The sequence below is a fragment of the Herpailurus yagouaroundi genome, unplaced genomic scaffold, assembly GCF_014898765.1.
Source record: "Herpailurus yagouaroundi ecotype Mexico unplaced genomic scaffold, PumYag 162, whole genome shotgun sequence".
NCBI classification, from domain to species: domain Eukaryota; kingdom Metazoa; phylum Chordata; class Mammalia; order Carnivora; family Felidae; genus Herpailurus; species Herpailurus yagouaroundi.
The window spans coordinates 41,237,696-41,257,961 of NW_024412403.1; the positions used below are offsets into that span (position 1 = coordinate 41,237,696).

General features: G+C 35.3%; 1 protein-coding gene across 4 annotated transcripts in view; it reads left to right on the plus strand.

Annotated features, from left to right (window-relative positions):
- Positions 1 to 20,266, plus strand: part of ZNF654 (zinc finger protein 654) — a 97,296-nt gene that overhangs the window by 59,532 nt on the left and 17,498 nt on the right. For 2 of the 4 annotated variants that reach the window (XM_040484230.1, XM_040484231.1), the window contains exons 4-6: positions 12,899 to 13,034; positions 15,653 to 15,855; positions 16,530 to 16,669. In XM_040484230.1, coding sequence (XP_040340164.1) covers positions 12,899 to 13,034; positions 15,653 to 15,855; positions 16,530 to 16,669 — 479 coding nt within the window. Of the gene's footprint in view, positions 1 to 12,898; positions 13,070 to 15,652; positions 15,856 to 16,529; positions 16,670 to 20,266 lie in introns of those variants that run through there. The other 2 variants (XM_040484234.1, XM_040484233.1) reach the window with 2 other exon arrangements.

Here is a 20,266-nt window from a genome sequence, read left to right on the forward strand (position 1 = left end):
ATTCTTACAATCAGCAAAAGAAGTAAAACTACCTATTTCCATGGAGCTTATATTCTTTTGATCTCGGGGTCATGAGTTTGAGCCCCATGTTGGGTGCAGAGATTACTAAAATATATAAACTTAAAAAAAGAAAAAAAAGAGCCTCATGCTTTTCCAACTGAGCCAGCCAGGTGTCCCATCGTGGAGCTTACACTCTAATTAAAGTTTATATTCAGTATTTAAAACATTGTAATTTTCTAGTCCATTTTTCCTTTGATACCTGTGTTTTTGGCAATCCATTTTTGAATTTTTTACTACGCAGATATGTATTGAGTCTTCTGTATATGTTAGGCACTAGGCCCTGGGAAAAACAGCAGTAAGCAAAACCAGAAAAACTGTCCTATTGTGAAGTTTAATTTTGGTATAGAGACGGAAAGACAATAAATCAAATCTTTGTAAATTTCAGAGTATTTTATTTTATTAAAAAAAATTTTTAATGTTTGTCTATTTTTGAGAGAGAGAGAGAGAGGTGGGGGTGGGATAGAACGTGAGCAGGGGAGGGGCAGAGAGAGAAGGAGACACAGAATTTGTAACACAGAGCCCGATGCGGGGCTCAGACTTACGAACCATGAGATCATGACCTGATGGCCGAAGTCAGATGCTTAACGGAATGAGCCACCCAGGCGTCCCCATTTCAGATTATTTTAGAAAGCAACAAATGACTAAAAGAAAAATGAAACAGACCAGGGAGATGGAGTGCTGGCATGGTGTTATTGGGGAAGAAGATTTCAGTTGTAAATCAGGTAGTTAGGAAATGCCTCAAGGAGATATTAAATGAGCACTGATAATGGAAACTGCTGAAGTGTTTATAGAGTAAATGAGTCACAGTGTTTGAATTATGCTTTAAATGTGTGAAATCATAACATCTCTGAAGGGATAAATTTTTTTTTTTCTTTTGAGCAGGGTTTCCAAGAGTTCTTGGTTTTATATCCTTTTCTAGCTCCTGCTTAAATTCTAAAGGCTACCCCTCCTTTTGTTCCCTTTTGTTTTTAAAACCTCTAGGCCAGTTCTGCTACTTCTGTTGCTGTTGCTTCTTCCTACTTCTTCCTTCCTTCCTACTCTGAATTTTCTTGAGCCTGTAACTCCTGCCTCCCAGGAGATTTCACCTTTTGTTCCCATTTTGCCCTCCATTTTCTGAACTGAGCTGCTGCTGTTTGGTGCTTCCCTGCCTGTGCCCTTAGGACCCAAGAAGGGCCAACATGTAGTCCATCATGTGTACTCCCCAAAACCCTTGTGTTTGCTAAGCTTTGTAAATTGCCCAGGCTTCGACATATCTCACAGTCTAGTGATAATCCCAGTGTCAGCTTTTGAAATGTTTTTAGATTTTCTACTAATGCAAACTCTATTTCCCCAAGTGGTTCATTACTGTCCACCTTCATGAAGATTCATACCAGCTTAAGTTCTTGTTCATTTTCCTCTACCATAAGCATGGCAAACATAATGCTGCTCACACTTTAAGATACCTGAGAATCTTGTTAAAATGCAGATATTGATTCAATAGTTCTGGGGTGGGGCCTGAGAGTCTGTATTTCTGTCAAGCTCAGAAGTGATGCCTAGGAGCTGGTCCCTGGACTACACTCTGAATTAGCAAGAGATTAACATTCTTTGCTGGATTTGAGTTAATTATCCTTTCTGTCAGGGTGTGGGCTCTGAAGTCATACTACCTGGATTTCTGTTCTCACAGTAAGACCAAAACCTGGTCCTTAAATTTATTCTGTTCTTCCATGAATTTCTGATCTCGTAAAACCTGAGCTGCTCAAGTAGAAATTTTAAATCTTCTTATCGGCTGACTATAATTTTCTCTCTACCTTATTCCAAGAGGAAATTCATTCTTAGAGCCAGATGTTCCATTTGCCTGCTTCTAAAAGTTTGCTTTCTTAACTTTTGGCTTCCAATAATTCTTCTTTACCTCAAAACAAAAAGATGACACATTTCTTATATGATGCTCCTACTTCATCATTATTATTTTGAATCTGTTCACTGATGAGCTTTCCATAGCCTAGTAATTGAATTCATCTACTAGATCTCCAAAACCCATTAATGTAATTAAAATTAGATTCCCAGTGAAATGACAAAAATAATATGAGAACAAAATTCCTTATGAATGTTGGAAACTAGGATGAGGCTCTATATCAAGTACTCAGGGATGAATCCATCTGGAGCAATGAACCAAACAATGCCTGGTTACCTGAATGTGATTAAATAGGGGAGAGAGACCTGGAAAGGGGGAGACCTTCCAAGTGTTATCTGTCCCCTGCCTCCATCAGCTTATAACAGTGAGGATTGTAAGAAATACCAGATGGTGGGGCTTAGGTGTGGGGCCGATCTCATTTTTGATGGTGCTTCTGGAAAGTGTACCACATGTGCAGCAGAGCCCACAAAACAGGAATACTGATGTGACTATGCTACCAATATTAAAAATGGGATGTATGGCTCTTCATGAAAGCATTCCTTCCACTGTGAAGAGACGACCCAAACTAAATGGAACCTGCCCCAATATCCAGAAGTTAGAAATTTTTGAAAAGTGGTGTGGTAGCTGTAGCTTCTCTTTACTACTTCGTGGGTCATTGATCTAACAAATTAAACTTCTCTCTTGGTTGAGCTTGAAGGATTCAACAGAGACCTATTTACCCATTAGTAAAACAGCTCTTTGTTCTAGATGTTCTAGGTAAAGATGAATAAAGAGGTTAATACCAGTTACCGTCAATTACATGGTTAAGATAAGACAGTTTAAAAAAAAGAAGAGATCAGTTTTGTTCTTTCTTTGGTTAAGTTCAGGGTATCATCCATGAAACTGGAAGTGAAATTGTAAAGAAGGGACCATCCTAGAGAATGTATGGAGGTAAGATATTGTATGGAGATGAAACTACTAAATTAAAAGTATAGTGAAGGTGATCAACAACAGATTAGCTCCAGAAAAAAAACAAATCAGTGAAAGAAACAGATCTCTAAAAATGTATTTCCAATTCATAGTTACATGCAGCCATATCTTATTATAGTCTTCAATTTTTAGGATAAAGGGAAGTTCCTACAAATGCAGGACTCATGTAAAATAGGATTCCCACAAGGAAAAAAAAACCAAAAAACAGGCTAGCAATGAATTTCTCCATTGTAACAAATACCAGAATAAATAATGTCTCTGGAGTTTTTCAAGGTAAAAAATACTATTTACCTGCCAAGCTCTATAGTTTATGAGAGAGAGCAACAGAAAGAAATAGTCCAAATGCTTGCAGAACAAAACAAATACAAGTCTTTAAAAAAAAAAAAAAATATGCCACTGATTTAGAAATGGTCAAAATAAAGAACTTAACAAATAGAGTTGTTATAAAATTAAAAAATAGGACTGACGTGAGGAAACAAGTAAAAATTAGTAGACTTGCTAATATGGCTATAATGAAAATTCTATTAATGTTAGAAATGATTCTGGAAAAAGAAAATAAAAGCACAGATACAATGATCTGGAACAAAAATCTCGGATTATGGTATTGATTGGATGGAGGTAAAGAAGCTAGAGAAGAATCAGGTTTATTCTTGGGCATCTAAGCTGAACTAACCACATAGAGTAGTGCCATTCACTAAGTGGGCAGTGATTATAGGCAGAGGAACAGGATATAGAAAGAAGGTAAGTTCCATTCTAGACAGAGTTTCAAATATCTTTGGAACATCCAAGTACTAATGCCCAATGATGGTTAGATTGGTGGGTCTACATATATTTTTTTTAACCAAGAATATGTATTACTTTGGGGTGCCTGGGTGGCTCACTACATTAAGCATCTGACAGTTGACTTCTGCTCATGTTATGATCTTGCAGTTTGTTTGTCGGTTCGAGCCCCACATCAGGCTCTGTGCTGGCAGTGCAGAGCCTGCTTGGGATTCTGTCTCTCTGCCCCACCCCTGCTTGTTCTCTATCTCTCTCTCAAATAAAAATAAACTTAAAAAAATATTTTAAAAAGTATGTATTACTTTTATAAATCAAGAGAAAAATAGATGTTATAGAGCTCCCCCCGCCCCAATTTAGGGAAAAAAAAAAAAAGACCCTGGAGTAATCAGCAAATGCCAACCAATAAAAGCCCTACTTCTAGAGCTCGGCATGTGTTTTAGTAAGCCTGACCTGACCTCAGTGAAAACTATCCTCATCCCTTGGGGTCAATGTATAAGTCACAAAGATCTTTTTTTGTTCAGAATAGAAGTGAGCCTTAGTTAAGCTTTCTTTCCTGAGACTCTACCCATTTTTAATCTACTTGTCCTTCTTTGGGTAACTGGGGGAAGCAGATGGAAGGAGATAGGGGATACAACCTCCCAAACAAGAAGAGGCCCAAAGCTATCTTACTGCAATAGTGTTGAAAGAGAAGAACAATAAGAATCAAAAGTAAAAGCACCAGCCACTAGAGAGGAGTTATGTCTATCCTGTTTCACTGAGGCAAGTGTTGATCTCTCCTAAGAAGTCAGAGTGTGTATATTCGTTGGCATTATAAACCAGCATAGCTCCCAGGTTTTATTTTTAGCTACCATGAAGTTTAGAACCAACCACTGACTTTCTCCTAAAACCTTTTGGACTATATTCCCTTCCTAGACTACTTGGAATAAGTTGCCCAAAGACTTAATTTGGCAAAGTCCTAATCTTGGTATTCAAAACCACCTTTGTAGTGCTGGTTAAGAGGCTTTAAAGACTATGATCATGTCAACTTAAGAGCAAGACATTTTGAGGGGCAGTTTCAAAATTGTGTGTCCTTATTTTTTTCTTCTCTAATAGAATTCCTCTCCTGTCTCTGCTCAACTACATTTTGACTACATAGGACTCCCTGCCCACCCCCCACCCCCCACCAGCTTTTTCACTGTGTACCGAAACACCAGTACCTCTGAATTCTATCTGCCTCTCCAGCTAGGCTGTTAGATCTCATAGGCAGAGACTACTTTCATCCTTGTGTCTCCAACACTTAGTAGTTACTAGACCCTAGTACTGATATGTGTGCCAACACAAATGAAGGCTAAATAAGTCCATAGACATTTTTTTTCTTTTTTCCTTTTTTTTAAAAGAATCCCTCTTAGAGGGGCGCCTGGGTGGCTCAGTCGGTTAAGCGGCTGACTTCGGCTCAGGTCATGCTCTCACGGTCCGTGAGTTCGAGCCCTGCGTCGGGCTCTGTGCTGACAGCTCAGAGCCTGGAGCCTGTTTCAGGTTCTGTGTCTCCCTCTCTCTGACCCTCCCCCGTTCATGCTCTGTCTCTCTTTGTCTCAAAAATAAACGTTAAAAAAAAATTAAAAAAAAAAAACAAAGAATCCCTCTTAGAGATGTATCATCATTGCTGAGCTCTAAAAAATAAGAAACAATGAAGTGTATTTTCTGAAATTTACCTCCTGGTTCATTGGTTACTAATATACAGTGATATGGGGAACAGATCAACAAATGCATTCATGGGATGAAACCATCAAATATTTACTTGTTGATTCTATTTTGACAATGTGTAGAAAAAAGAGAATTGAAAGGGATGGGGGAAAGATTTCACTGTCTATGAAAGAAACATACTTGACAAGTATGCCACATATTTAGCACTGGAATGAAAGAGATTGATATTAAAATTAAAGTTTCAGATTTTGAAATAATTTTTAAAAATTATATTCCTTAGATTAACCTTGTGTTGAAATGGGTAAAGCTTTGATAGTTTTTCATTATATTTTTGAAACTGTTACTACTAAGATTAATAAATCTTGTATATTACCACCTCAGAAATATTTCACTTTCTCTGTGTATTTTTTGTTTTTAATAATCTGAGAAGGAAACACTTTACTTCAACTGTTGAAGTTCTATAATCACTTTGCATAGATACAAGACCCAGAGTTATTTCAGGCATAAAATATATAATAAATAAATGAGACAGTTAAGCTCAGGGGACCAAAAGCAAGCCTCCAAAAGATAGGGCTGTCAGCATCATATGTCAGGAAAGGCCAGTTTACCCTGACACATGGAACCAACAGTCATCTCAAAAAGTGAGTACTAAACATTGTTCAGTGATAGTTGTTCACACCATAGTATCCAGCTCTAACAAAGATCTTATATTCGAGCATCTTGCAATTTTGTGTTTTCAGGACCAGGCATGTAAGTGCCTTCAAAATCAGTAAGATTGACACTTTGAAAGTAGCTCTAAAAGCACATCAGGGTCACTGAGGCATTCGCTTATCACTGAAAGATGATTCTGTAGTGTCTTAATACATAATAACTAGAATTATCAGCATCTTAATGCTTGAAGTAGTTTGTTTTCCCAGATAAAATATTAGATCATAGAAAATGTAGTTGTAAAGAAGAACTATGAAGGTCATTAAGGACCAGAGAGGACCAGAGAGATACATTCATTCATCTATTCAATAATATTTATTGGAGATTAACTCGCTCAATTTGTAGTATTGCTGGTACTGTGACCTGTTCTCTTGACTAACTCTTTGTTTTCTCTGCTATATCAGATTTTATATTTATTTCTTTATGTGGGAACCTATACTCCAGTAAACCTTGCATACACCTTAATTCTGCTTCAGGGTCTCTGTCTTACAGGGTAAAACAGCAACAATAGTACTTCTCTGTTGGCCATATTATTTCATTTATGATTTAAAAATGTTAATAATAGGGTCATGCTTTCATTAACTTGGCAATTACCAATTCTGAAATTTGGTTATGCCGCAGTTGATGGTTTTCTGTACTTATGATTGGCTTCCACTTCAGCTAAAACTTTGATTGCTAATTTAAGTCACATTTATATTCATTACTTAAGATTTTTTAAATGTATAAAAATGTAATCATGTCTGTTAAACAGGGAACAATTACTTACACTTAAATATTCATTTTTTTTCCAAAGTCCCAAATGGGATATCTTAAATAGTTCACTAAGTACATGATTGTAGTTATTTTTAAAAATCAAATATATGTAATTTATAGGCAGTAATGCATTTTTATAATTTTGAGATTGGGAGTCACCCTGGAAATTGTTGATCCAATAATCCCTTATTTTACAGGTCAGAAAATTAAGCTCCTGTGGAGTCGAGGTTTATAGAAGTAGAACAAGGGCCTAAGTATTACTCTCAACCAGTATGAATAGATATAATCATGTTTGCAGTAATGTATATGTCAAAACAATAGTCTGAAGTTAAAAAAAAATTTTTTAATGTTTATTTTCAAGAGACAGAATGTGTGTAGGGAAGGAGTAGAGAATGGGGGCAGGGGATCTGAAGTGGGCTCTGTACTGATAGCACAGAGCCCGATGGGGCTTGAACTCAACAAATGGTGAGATCATGACCTGAGCCGAAGTCGGACGCTTAACCAATTGAGCCACCCAGGTGCCCCTAATATTTTTTTTTAATGTTTATTTATTTTTGAAGGCGAGAGAGAGAGAGAGAGAGAGAGAGAGAGAATGGGGGAGGGGCAGAGAGAGGGAGACACAGAATCAGAACCAGGCACCAGGCCCTGAGCTGTCAGCACAGAGCCTGACGTGGAGCTCGAACTCACCAGCAGTGAGATATGACCTGAGCTGAAGTTGGCTGCTTAACTGACCGAGCCACCCAGGTGCCCCTAAATTTTTTTTTTTTTTAGGTTTTATTTATTAAAGTAATCTTTCTACCCAGTGTGGGTCCTGACCTCACGACCCCAAGATCCAGAGTTATATGGTCCACCAACTGAGAGCCAGGAGCCCCTAAAGAAATCTTTATGTATAAACTTTCTGGTTTTTTTTTTTAAACATTTTAAGTAATCTTTACACCCAACATGGGGCTCAAACTCACAACCCTGAGATACAAGAGCTGCATGCTCCACCAACTGAGCCAACTAGGAGCCCTTATACTACTATCTAAATGCTTTGTTAACTTACATTCTGAGACCTCCTAAAGACTTGCATAGCAGAGACAGAAAGAAGAAACTAATGTGGTTATCTAAGTGATAGCAGATGAAGGCCTAGACTAGAGTGTAAACAGTAAAAATAACAGGTAGAAGCACATCACATAAGAAAGAAAACGGACATGATATTAGGATCAGTAGAAGACAGTTAAAAAAAAAAAAAAGGAGACAGTTTTATATTTGATTCCAAACACAAATGTAAAAACAAATAATACCTAAAATCAGGAATGTCCAGACTTCTGATAGCACAACCATCTAGGTTTTTTTAAAAAACAGAATATCCTCAATACATATATATGTATTATTTATGGATATGTGCTAATACTATATATATTATGAAACATAAAAAACATTTAAAAAAATGAAAGTAAAATAATGTTTTAACAGTGTAAAAACTAATGATAGCAGTATGACTTAATATGCTTTATTTTTGAAAAATTCTAACACTTGGTCATATAGTCTGATTTTAAGGTGTTTACTTTGATACTTGGTTTTAATATTTGTCATAGGTGAAAAATTTTCTCAACTGTGATACTGAGCTTAAATTCCTTCTACCCAAATTACAAAGAGTTGTTGAAATTTGACTACTAAATTTCTATTGTTACTGACATCACTGTTTTGATACTAACCATTTTTAACATATGACTCTGAAAGCCCATTAAAATGCTCCAGTTGAAAGGTTTTTCAACAAAAAATTCTAGTTTAAGTTTTTTAATACAAACATTGTAAGTGACATACTGATTTTGGCAACAGCAAACCTGCAAGAATGTAAACACTTCCAAATATTCATTTAAATGATTTTCTCCATAACTTTCTTTTGAAAAGCAGTAACTTTTTCACTGTTATACTGTCCTCTTTATATGGGCAAACTCAGAATGTTTATTTTTTAAAAACATTAGGTAAATATTCCTTAGGAACTTACCACAGAAAAGAACAGCAAATGTGTAATGTTATCTTTTTGAAAAAGAAAACTACGTAACAACTTTAAATTTTACAACTTTTTTAAATGCTTTGCCATGAGATAACCAATGGAAGTGTAATAATAAAAGTTATGATCATTCTCCTCTTATTATAAAGTATTGTAAAGATTTTACTGTATTTTAAAGGCTCTGTTTTTATAACATTAACCACATTGAAGACCTTTTAAAAATGTTTTGCTTTGATTTGCTACAATAGCTTGCTTTATGAGTGAATTTGATATGGTATTCTACAGTTTTGCTCTGGAAGCTGCATTCAAAATAAGACAAATACTGCATAATGTTTCTGATTACATGGATTTCCATAAAACTCGATTCTGATTAAAAAGTTATTATTGAGAATTTATCTTTTCTGGTATACCTTTCCTTTCTTGGCTCTGTTTGAACATGCTTTTAACTACCTAAGAAGTAAGATGTCAGCCCTTAATAACACAACGCTCCCTCTTACATGATAAATATCAGAAGAGTTGACTGGTACTGATTTTCAGTACTGCAGGAGAAGGAATTTACTTTATTATGGATTGAGGTAGCTAGTACAGGCTTCTCAAGGAAAAGCAGGATTATGGAAAGATAGGAAAGTATTTAGATTGGTTTACTGGAAGATTTCAATAGGTTTGTAGGAAGTTGTAGGAGAAAAAGAGTGAGTGATATGAGAAAAGCATAAGCAAGAAAGTACATGATGAATTTGAGACATGGAGGAGACCAGCTGGAGGATTCATGATGTTGAATAGCTGAATGAGGTAGGTAGGTAAGTGCAGAGATCCTTAAATATGAAGTTCAGTCATTAAGAATTTCATCCTCTGGAAAAAAAAAGAATTTCATTTTATGATGAGCTGCTGAGGAGTTCAGATCAAGAACACTGAATATACAGCTTTGCAGACATGTTGGGGGGGGGGGAATTCTAATGAGGTAACAAGTTCAGGGAAGAAAATTCTTCTGGAACAAAACATTAAGTTTGCACCACAATAGATTCTGAAAGAAAAGTGAAGGAGGGGGTTTTGTTTTCTACCTTTGGCAAAAACACAAGGTTGAATGGAAGTTTCTGAGGGAACATTTAGCCCAGTGATGGGTATCAATGATAGTAGACAGATGACTTAATAAAGGATTAGGTTAATGTACAGGTCCAAATTTTTAAGTAAACATTGTAAAAATATATATAATATGCATATATAGGAAGGATAGTTGTGAATTCTATAGTGAGTTAAGTGCTTCCTTTTTCACTTTGGAGGCTTTTGAATTGCGTATCATCCACAAAAGCCACCATACTATCTAAGGGAGGAGCCAAAATATACTTACAAACTTACTTGTTCTCTAATCCCATGTCTTTTTTTTTTTTCCATCCCATGTCTTTTTAAATAAACCAAAATGAAATCTTCATTTCATCTCTATTTCCTGTCCAGAGCCATTTCCCATAGAAAATGGTCTCTAAAATAAGGTGCATTTGCCTCAATAAGTGCACACACACACACACAAAAACAAAACTCTCCCATACAATTTTTATCTTAGAAAATTGAACTTAAGCTAATTGACTAATTTTTAATAGAAGGATTGATAGGAGTACAAGTATATACTTTCTAGCATAAACATTTATGAAAGTACACACTCAATGTAGAAAGTATAATCAGAAAGTATGTCAGAGTTGACTCTGGGGTGGGGGTTGTTAAATATACAGTTTATCAGCGGTTTCCTCTAGAAATTTTGATTTAGTATATTTGAACTGGTGCTTGGGAATCTGTTTTTTAACAAGACCTCCAAGTATTTATTTTTCAGCCATGTTTAGGAGATTAGCAATAGACCTATTTCACGAAGTACAATTCTGGGTCTCACAATGCTAAGGGCTGTGTGATTGGTACCTCACCTATTGTGAGACAGCTAGAAAGATGGGTTGTCCAAGAGCTCAGCAGCAGAGCTAAAGCTCACCAGTGATTCAGGGACTAGCATCCAGCTCACCTTATGTCTTGTACTTTTATTGAACCAAAGCCAGCTTACAGTAGTTGAATTTTAGGGGTAGCAGTATGTGTGTCTAGAGTAATATAGGAGTTGATTCACCTTTAGGTTTGAAGTCAATGATTGTTTCAAAGCTGTTATCACAGATTTTTACTATGTTCCATGTGTTTAAAACAAATCATGGCTGATCAAAAAACTTTATATCTTGTTTTTATGAATGCTATATAAACATGCTGACACATGGAAATGTAGAAATTAATTTTCTTCTAAGGCATTTGGGTGTGCAAAGATAAAATAGTTATCCAAAATGTTAAAAAATACTAGAAGATATAATAGCTAACATTTATTAAGTGCTTACTATGTGCCAGGCACTGTACTAAGTAAGCACTTTCAATACTGTATATTTAAACCTCACAACAATCCTATGAAGTAGGTGTTTTTAGTAACCATTCTGCAGATGAGTTAACTGAAGGAGCACAGAGAGGTTAAGTAACTTGCCCATTATTTATACAGTTTTGTTTGCTTGCTTGCTTGCTTGCTTGCTCATTTTAATTTGGGAATATTCTAAATAACTTCTAGAAGACACTTATTTTCATGTTATGACTTAATTATCTGTTGACTTCTTTGACTAAATGATTCTTTATCTTGAAACTTGATTCTTCTACTGCCTTGTTCTTTCATGAAACAAATAAAACCTCTTTTTGTGTATCTTAACAAGGAATAAAAAGTGGCATATAGATACTACTTTGGAACATTCAAATGATAAAAGAACATGACAAATAAAAGCAAAGTGTTTACTGCCACTTTGAACATGTAGCCTGATGATTTATATCATAAGTAAAATTTGTAATGGTGTATTGTTTAAGCTTTGCTTATAACTTACTAAGTTTTTAATGTCTGAAGGATATTTTGAGCACAGAAAGAAATTTTGGCAATTATTTGTGTTTTAATTGATGTGCCATTTATTCAAATTTTTAACATTGCCAATTTCAATGCCTAGTTTTTTCCTTAAGGCTGTAAGCTCAATGTATGCATTAAAAAATATGTATCTATTTATACCCTCACTAGGCCTTCAGTTAATCTTTTAATTATCAAATTAAATTCCCTGAAACATTTTAGAAACAAAGCAAGGTATGTAATGAATCAAAAAAGCATAATCAAATAATTAAATCTCGTAAACCTAAATCTAAGAAATCAAATTTATAAATTCAGTCAACCAAGTTCTCCTAAATATTAAGCTTTGTTTACAAACTTGTTACATAATTCATATTATAATCACAAGTCTAAGATAAAAGATTCTCTAAAAATATTTCAAACATCTTAAAAAAAAATCCCAGAAAATACATAGACAAATTATCAGTTAATGCCCAACCTATCAGTACATCTTTATCTTAAAACTAATGTAAAGTCTTCATATTATAGGTTGGATTCATTCCTTCAGCCTGCCATTTCTTTATCCCAAGACTACAAATCTGCTAATAGAACAATAATGCAATAGAATTTCCATCTTCTAGCCTTCCATCACAACTAGGCGTATACATTTGGGATCAGAGCAGGGGACCTGTGTGTCTGCCAACCACAGTCTGCATTGGACAGGGACCCTTCTACCTCTTTCTTATAGTCAGGTTCTTGCTTGCCATTGTTAACAGAAGCTTTATGAGCCCTCACATAAACTGAACATTTAAGTTTTACATTTTTGCAACCTGGTTCTTTTCCTAGAAATGATGCATCCTGTAAGTTTTTCCCTTAGGTTTTAAAACCTGGTTCTTTTCCTAGAAATGATGCATCCCTTAAGTTTTTCCCTTGGGTTACACTTAATCCCTATTATAATTGGATTTTCTAAGTCCAATTATGTAGAAACTCTGTAACCTTTGGCATTAAAGCCTATTTGTGTACTGATGGGGTTTTAACACCCTACTTAGGTTACTATAGCAACCCTTTCTCTTTTATTATTTAATAGCGGACTCATTGACCATCAGTCATTTTATTGACAAGGATGATCAAGTTTAGTTTTTAACCCCTTTAAATTCACAAAGCCAAAATGATTTTTCTCTCCTAGGAATGCCAGAATCACCTCCGCAGATATGGAAATGTGAATCTGGAACTGGTGACTCGAATCATTAGAGATGGTGGCCCATGGGAAGATCCAGTGTTGCAAGCTGTTCTTAAAGCCCAGCCAGCATCTCAGGAGATAGGTACTTCAGGAGACTCAAAATCAAAACCAACATTTGTGAGAAGCAAGCGCAATTTTCATTTCTAACTAGAGCAGTAATAGTGATTTTTCTTTATCTTCTAATACTGAATAAGAGTAATGTATTTTCACATGAAGTGTGTTTAAATTGTTATACTAACCTGGCCCAAGAATGATTTTTGACACCAGACTAGGTACCTTTATGTATAGTAATTTTCCATTTATTCTAATGGGAATTCAGTGTAATACACTTACTGTCCAGATGTTACTTACAGAGAGTTTGGTTTCATCATTTGTTATATTTTAAAAATCTAGTTAAGTAGGAACAAACACCCTTAAAAACAACAACAACAACACCCTGCTTAAGCACATGGAATCTCCCTTATCCAGGAAACTCTGAGGGCTGGAACTCTTTGTCAGTTTTTGTCACCACTACTGCATATCCTATACCCAGCCCAGTGCCTGGTACAGAGTAGGTACTCAATATAAGTATTTGTTAACTGAACCAAGTGACCATCTGAGGAATGTGTAAGTGAATGAGTGACGAGTTGAATGAATTCCAAGTACTCTGGAGCAGTATTTCCCAAACTTCATCCATTAGTAGAAGTTGAGTTTTATCTCATCCCTGAACGACCTGCATGCTTTGGTATCACCTCCTTTCCAGCATAGATCCACTGTGTTTCCTGTGGGCCAAAATTTCCTTTTGAGGCAAGAGGCTCTGTCAATTACTTCTAGGTAATTCTTTTTAAAAACTGTTTGCCATATTGTTCCTGAGCCCCAGAACATTTTGGATCATCAGAACTTAGAATGTAAACTCAGCAGTAGTGTAAGCAGAAAAAGCATGGAAAACATTTGAAAGCATGGAGAGAGCCCATGGAGTGCAATTATAAGATGGCCAGAAAGAAAAGACAAGACTTCCCACCCTTGTTCTGGTGAGGATACTTCACACCACATATTGTGCTGAGCAGGTTAGGATCTTTCCATTTGCCTCAGGTTAATAAGGGTTGGGGGTAGGTTTTGAGTAGAGTTGAGTGGAGAAGGGGCTATGCTTCTCCAGCTTAAGAGCAAGTCAACTCCAGATACAAGTGTGGAGGACTGTGACAGAGATAGGAGAGAAGATGATGAAAGAGAGAAGATCAGGAGAAGTAGTTAAAAGTGGTGGGCTGAGATAGGAGGTAGAATAAGACTAGAGGAAAGAGCTACAATATGTATCATAGTGTTATAGTGGTAAATACCCAGGGCATACAAGGGAGACTGGAACTTGATGTGAGGGTTTCAGAAAGGAGTAAAAAACTGAAGAGGGAGGCAGTTGGAACTGAGGAGGAAGCGTTGTACCATCGAGGAAAAGCATATAGAGTCAATATAGGGAAGGCAAGGGTGACAGACTGAAGAAAACTATGAGGAACCTGGGGAATGTGGTCAGATGGCACAGAAGCTAGATGAGGAGCTTGAAAAGGAGAATAGAGAAGAAAGCTTGGGCTTTTAGGCTTCTCTGACTAGGAGCTAGAACAAATCTGTTGGTTGGTGTAAGGGCTGATGGTATGTCTCTCTCTCTCTCTCTCTCTCACTCTCCCTCTCTCTCATCCTTACGTATATATTCCTTTCATACTTCCACTAGCATACCTCACTTTGGGAAAAGCTGCTCTAGAGCCTCATTAATATGGATGACTCTCCTCTAGTTGGTGACCATTAAGATAAAGACCAGTCTGAAGTTTATCTTTGTATTAACTCTATAAATCATTGTCTGCTTATCATATGCTGTAAACGGAATTGCAAGGCACATGTTGAAGCCCAAATAAAACATCACTCATAGGCATTTTAGAAGCTACTGATTAAACATACACAAGTAATGAAAACATTTTGATCTGAAATCATGAAATGTGGATCCCTGTTCCTGCTCTGCCACTTATTCTTTGTCCTTGGGCAAGTCATTTGACCTCTCTGAGTCTCAGTTTTGTGATCTGTGAAAGAAGTATTATGATACCTGTCATAGGTTGTTGTTAGGTCTAAATAAACTTAGGTAGATAAGGTGTTTTTATGTTTTTAAGTTGTGTAAAGTATTAATTAGTAATTATTCTTAGTGATACATATATTAATAAGCAATCCTTTTTGGTACTACTTTTGGCTTAATTTTTGATAAGAAGTAATAAAACATTTTCCTTAATTCACATTACTTTTCTCTATACATCTAAATCAATGTGGTTTTAATGACAAAATAGGATTCAGCCTTTTAACCTTATGTGAATGACAATATTAGGCAACAAAATATAAAGTACATAAATAGACTAGAAATTCCAGACCCCATGTTATCTGAAACATTTTAACATATTAGTGAACTGAAAAGAGAGTATTTCATTTTTTGTTAAATTTTTTTCAGTTTTTAGACTGAAAAGAAATCAAAAGATACTTCTTGAGCAGTTTTGGTGTTACTCTTATTTCCATTTTTCCAATCATATGACTGAATATTATTTTCATAAATAAACTCCTACTAAGGAATATGCTATTTAGTTAAATAACCACTTAATCTAATTAGATGCCACATGTTAGTGGTAGAGTTTCAAACAACAAAGTTTGAGAATCTTTTCTTGAGAGTAATAAGAGTTTGTTTTCTTTTTAATATAGTGAACAAATATTTAAGTTCTGAAAATCCACTGTTCTTTGAACTACGTGCCAGATACCTAATTGCTTGTGAACGCATACCTGAAGCAATGGCTCTTATCAAATCTTGTATAAATCACCCAGAAATCAGCAAAGACTTGTACTTCCATCAAGCACTCTTCACATGTCTGTTTATGTCACCTGTAGAAGATCAACTATTCCGGGAGGTATTGTTTGAGATTATGTTTGCCTTTTACTATTTTAACCTTATCAAAAATAAAAAAAAAAAGTAGCCCATTCTTGTAAAATTCCTTTTACAGTAACACCAAAGGTTTTAGGATTACATTATTTAGATGTGTTCTCTTTGACACTATTCTTTAAGCTCACATTGAATTAGACAATCTGAGACTGACAATTGATGAAATTAACAAAGCATTCATCAATAAGCATTATACATGTTGAACTTATTGTGTGACAGAAGAGGTTAAATAAAAATAGGAAGCATTTTAAATAAAAATTTAAATTAATTATTCAGCACTTGTTTTGTAAATACTTTTATAAAGTATTTTGCCTTTTAATAAAATATTAAGAAATTAAATGCTCATGTTTGTTGTTTTCGTTTGTTTTTTTTTTTTTTAAGATGAAAGAATCTTTTCCTAATATAGAACCTATTCACTTACAAGTTGTGGACATTAATGAGATTAAAAGTAGTTATAAATTGCAGGTGCTAGATAGTAAAACTATGAAACCATGAAAATATTTCTGTATAATTCATCATTGTTTTTGTAGAAGAAAACCAGAAATTTAAATTTTTTCCTGAATGTTTAATCCAGACATTTAATGCAACTAGCTTTTTAGGTATTTTTAATGATATGAACTGATTTTTCTTTTCCTCTTATAGCATTTATTGAAAACTGATTGTAAGAGTGGAATTGATATCATCTGTAACACTGAAAAAGAAGGCAAGACTATGTTAGCTTTGCAACTCTGTGAATCCTTTCTTATTCCGCAGCTCCAGAATGGGGATATGTACTGTATCTGGTAAGTGTCCCTAATATGGAAATTGAAATGGTAAGATGAGGAACAAAAGGAGAACTGGTTGGCAGAATCTGGACTTTATGTTTTAAAAAAAGTTCTGTGAAAATGTTAAGCCACATTTTAAAAATTTACTGTGCAAGAAACAACAGTAAGTTGTAAGATCTAAAAATTAAAAAAGACAATGACCATGTGCCAGTAACTGACAGTATAAATGTTTAATGTATTATAATGAAACAATTATATTTTAAATCAAATGTGGAATTTAGTTTTTTAAGACTTTATTTTTTAGAGCAGTTTTAGGTGTACAGTAAAATTGAGAGGGAGGTACAGACATTTCCCATTATATCCCGATCCCCACATATACATAACCTTCTCCATTATCAACATTCTCAGAAAAAAAAAACAAACAAACAAAAAAAAAATTACTCACCAGAAGAGTACTTTTTTTTTTTTTTCTTTTTTTAACCAAGGATGAACCCATAGTGGCACATCATAACCACCCAAAGTCCAGATTCTCTTAGGGTTCACTACTGGTGTTATATATAATCTATGGGTTTGGATAAATATAGTATCACACAGGGTATTTTCACTGCCCTAAAAGTCCTCTGTGCTCCCCACTTGTTCATTTCTTCTCTCCCTCTCCCAACCCTCACCTCTAGAAACCACTGATGTTTTTACTATTGTCATAGTTTTACCTTCTCCACCATATTGTATAGTTGGAATTATACAGTGTGTAGCCTTTTCAGATTGGCTTTTTTCACTCAGTAATGTACATTTAAGGTTCCACCATGTCTTTTCATAGCTTGATAGCTCATTTCTTTTTAGTGCTGAGTAATATTCCATTGCCTGGATTACCAGTTTATTTATCCATTCACCTAATGAAGGACATCTTGGTTGGTTTCAAGTTTTGGCAATCACGAATAAAGCTACTGTAAATATCCATGTGCAGGTTTCTGTGTGGACATAAATTTCAACTCCTTTGGGTAAATACCGAGGAGCACACCTGCTGACATGTATGGTAAGAGTGTTTAGTTTTGAAGGAAACTACCAAACTGTCTTCCAAAGTGGGTGTACTGTTTTGTATTCCCACCAGTAATGTATAAGAGTTCCTGTTGCTCATCCTCACCAGCATTTGCTGTTGTCAGTGTTACAAAATTGGGCCATTCTAATAGGAGTATAGTGGTATCTTGTTTTAATTTGTATTTCCCTGATGACATATGGTGGGGACCATCTTTTCATATGCTTGTTTTTTTATCTGTATATCTTCTTTGGTGAGGTGTCTGTTAAGATTTTTGGCCCATTTTTAAATCAGATTGTTAGTTTTCTTTTTGTTGAATTTTAAAAGGTCTTTGTAGATTTTGGGTAATAGTCCTTTATCAGATGTGTCTTTTACAAATATTTTCTTCCAATCTGTGGCTTGTCTTTTAATTTTCTTGATATTGTCTTTCACAGAGCACAGTTTTTAATTGTAACAAAGACGAGCTTATCAATTATTTCTTTCATGGCTCATGACTATAGTGTTGTAAAAAGGCATCACCATACCCAGAAGCTTATCTACTAGGAGTTTTATAGTTCTGCATTTTCTGTTTATGTCTGTGATCCACTTTGAGGTAATCTTTGTGAAAGGTATAAAGCATGTGTCTAGATTTTTTTTTTTTTTTGCATGTGGATGTCCAGTTATTCCAGCACCATTTGTTGATGAGACTATTTCCACTCGACTGTATTATTGCCTTTGCTCCTTTGTCAAAGACCAGTTGACTATATTTATGGGGGTCTGTTTCTGGGCTCTTTTCTGTTCTGTTCTCTTGATGTATTTGTCTATTCTTTCACCAATACAACAATGTCCTTATTAGCGTTAGTCTTCCAACTTTTTTCTTCAATATTGTATTGGCTATTCTGGGTCTTTTCCTCTGCATATAAACTTTAGGATCAATTTGTTGATACCCATAAAATAACCTGCTGGGGTTTTGATTGGGATTGAATTTAATTTGTAGATCAAGATATTGACATCATGACAATATTGAGATTTCCTATTCATGAATATGGAATATCTCTCCCATTTTAGTTTTTTGATTCATTCATTAGTTTTGTAATTTTCCTCATGTAGACCTTATATGTATTTGATTAGATTTATGCCTAAGTATTTCATTCTTGGGATGCTAATATAAATGGTATTGTATATTAGTTTGTGAAAACATTTTAAAAAAATGTTAATGTTTATTTATTATTGAGAGGCAGAGCATGAGAGGGGCAGAGAGAGGGGGAGACACAGAATCTGAAGCAGGCTCCAGGATTCGGCTGTCAGCACAGAGCCCGACATGGGGCTTGAACTCACGAACTGAGAGATCATGACCTGAGCTGAAGTCAGATGCATAACTGACTGAGCCACCCAGGCGCCCCAGTTTGTGAAAACATTTTTAAAGCTACTTAAAAATGATTAGTAGGATATATGAAACATCAGGTTTACCAAGAAATAATGTAATTTAGAATGCATATTAGAATGTTTTTAGTATATATCTTCAAATCCTTTTAGGTGAAATCATGAATAATTCTAAAAGATTCTAATAACTTCTGCCTTCCTTTTCCCAGTTCTCATGCGCGCACGCACACACACACACAGACACACACATCCTACCACTTGGACATTTTACTTTTTTTTTTTTAAGTTTATTTATTTACTTAGAGCATGTGCACACATGTGAGGGAGGGAGGGGCAGAGAGAGGGAGAGAGAGAATCCCAAGCAGGCTCTGCCCTATCAGCGCAGAGCCAGATGTGGGGCTTAATCTCATGAACCGTGAGATCATGTGACAGATGATCTCAAGAAATCAAGAATTGGACACTTAACCAACTGAGCCACCCAGGCACCCCAACATTCATTAATTCTTAAAGGATAACTAGGTTTCATTTGCCCAACATAATAATCTAAAATGATATGGGCTTATATAAGACATTTTTAAATCAATACTTTTGAATTTTAAATTCTAAAATACATATTTATTTTTCACAAACATTCTATTTAATAGATCAGTTTAACATTAGTGGCAAATTTTAATAGAGTAGAAAGCCTTCAGTATATATTGTCTCTATTTAAAGTTTGTTTATTTTTCTTAAGAAAGAAGTTCCAGGACTGATATCACTGAAGATAAGAAAGTTAAGAAATAAGATAAACTGCTAGGTTATTTGAATTGTTCATCCTGGTGGTTACAGCATGTTAAATTAAAGTTATATATTGGTTTGAGAGTGGTAGTGAGAAAAATTATCCAAAATAGTGAGTCATGAGATATTTGGGCTTTAAAAGGATACCACATTCCTAAGAACACCAATATTTATCTCTTAGGAATCAGTGAAAAAAAATCTTTTTTATGTTTATTTTGAGAGAGAAAGTGTGTGTGTGTGCACCCGCACAACAGGGGAGGGTGGGGCAGGGGAGGAGAATCCCAAGCAGGCTCTGAGCTGTCAGTGCAGAGCCCGACATGGGGCTCAATCTCAAGAACTGCAGGATCATGACCTGAGCCGAAAACAAGAGTCGGATGCTTAACTGACTGAGTCACACCCACACTCCCTGGAATCGGTCAAATTTAAATACATGTTTTACATGA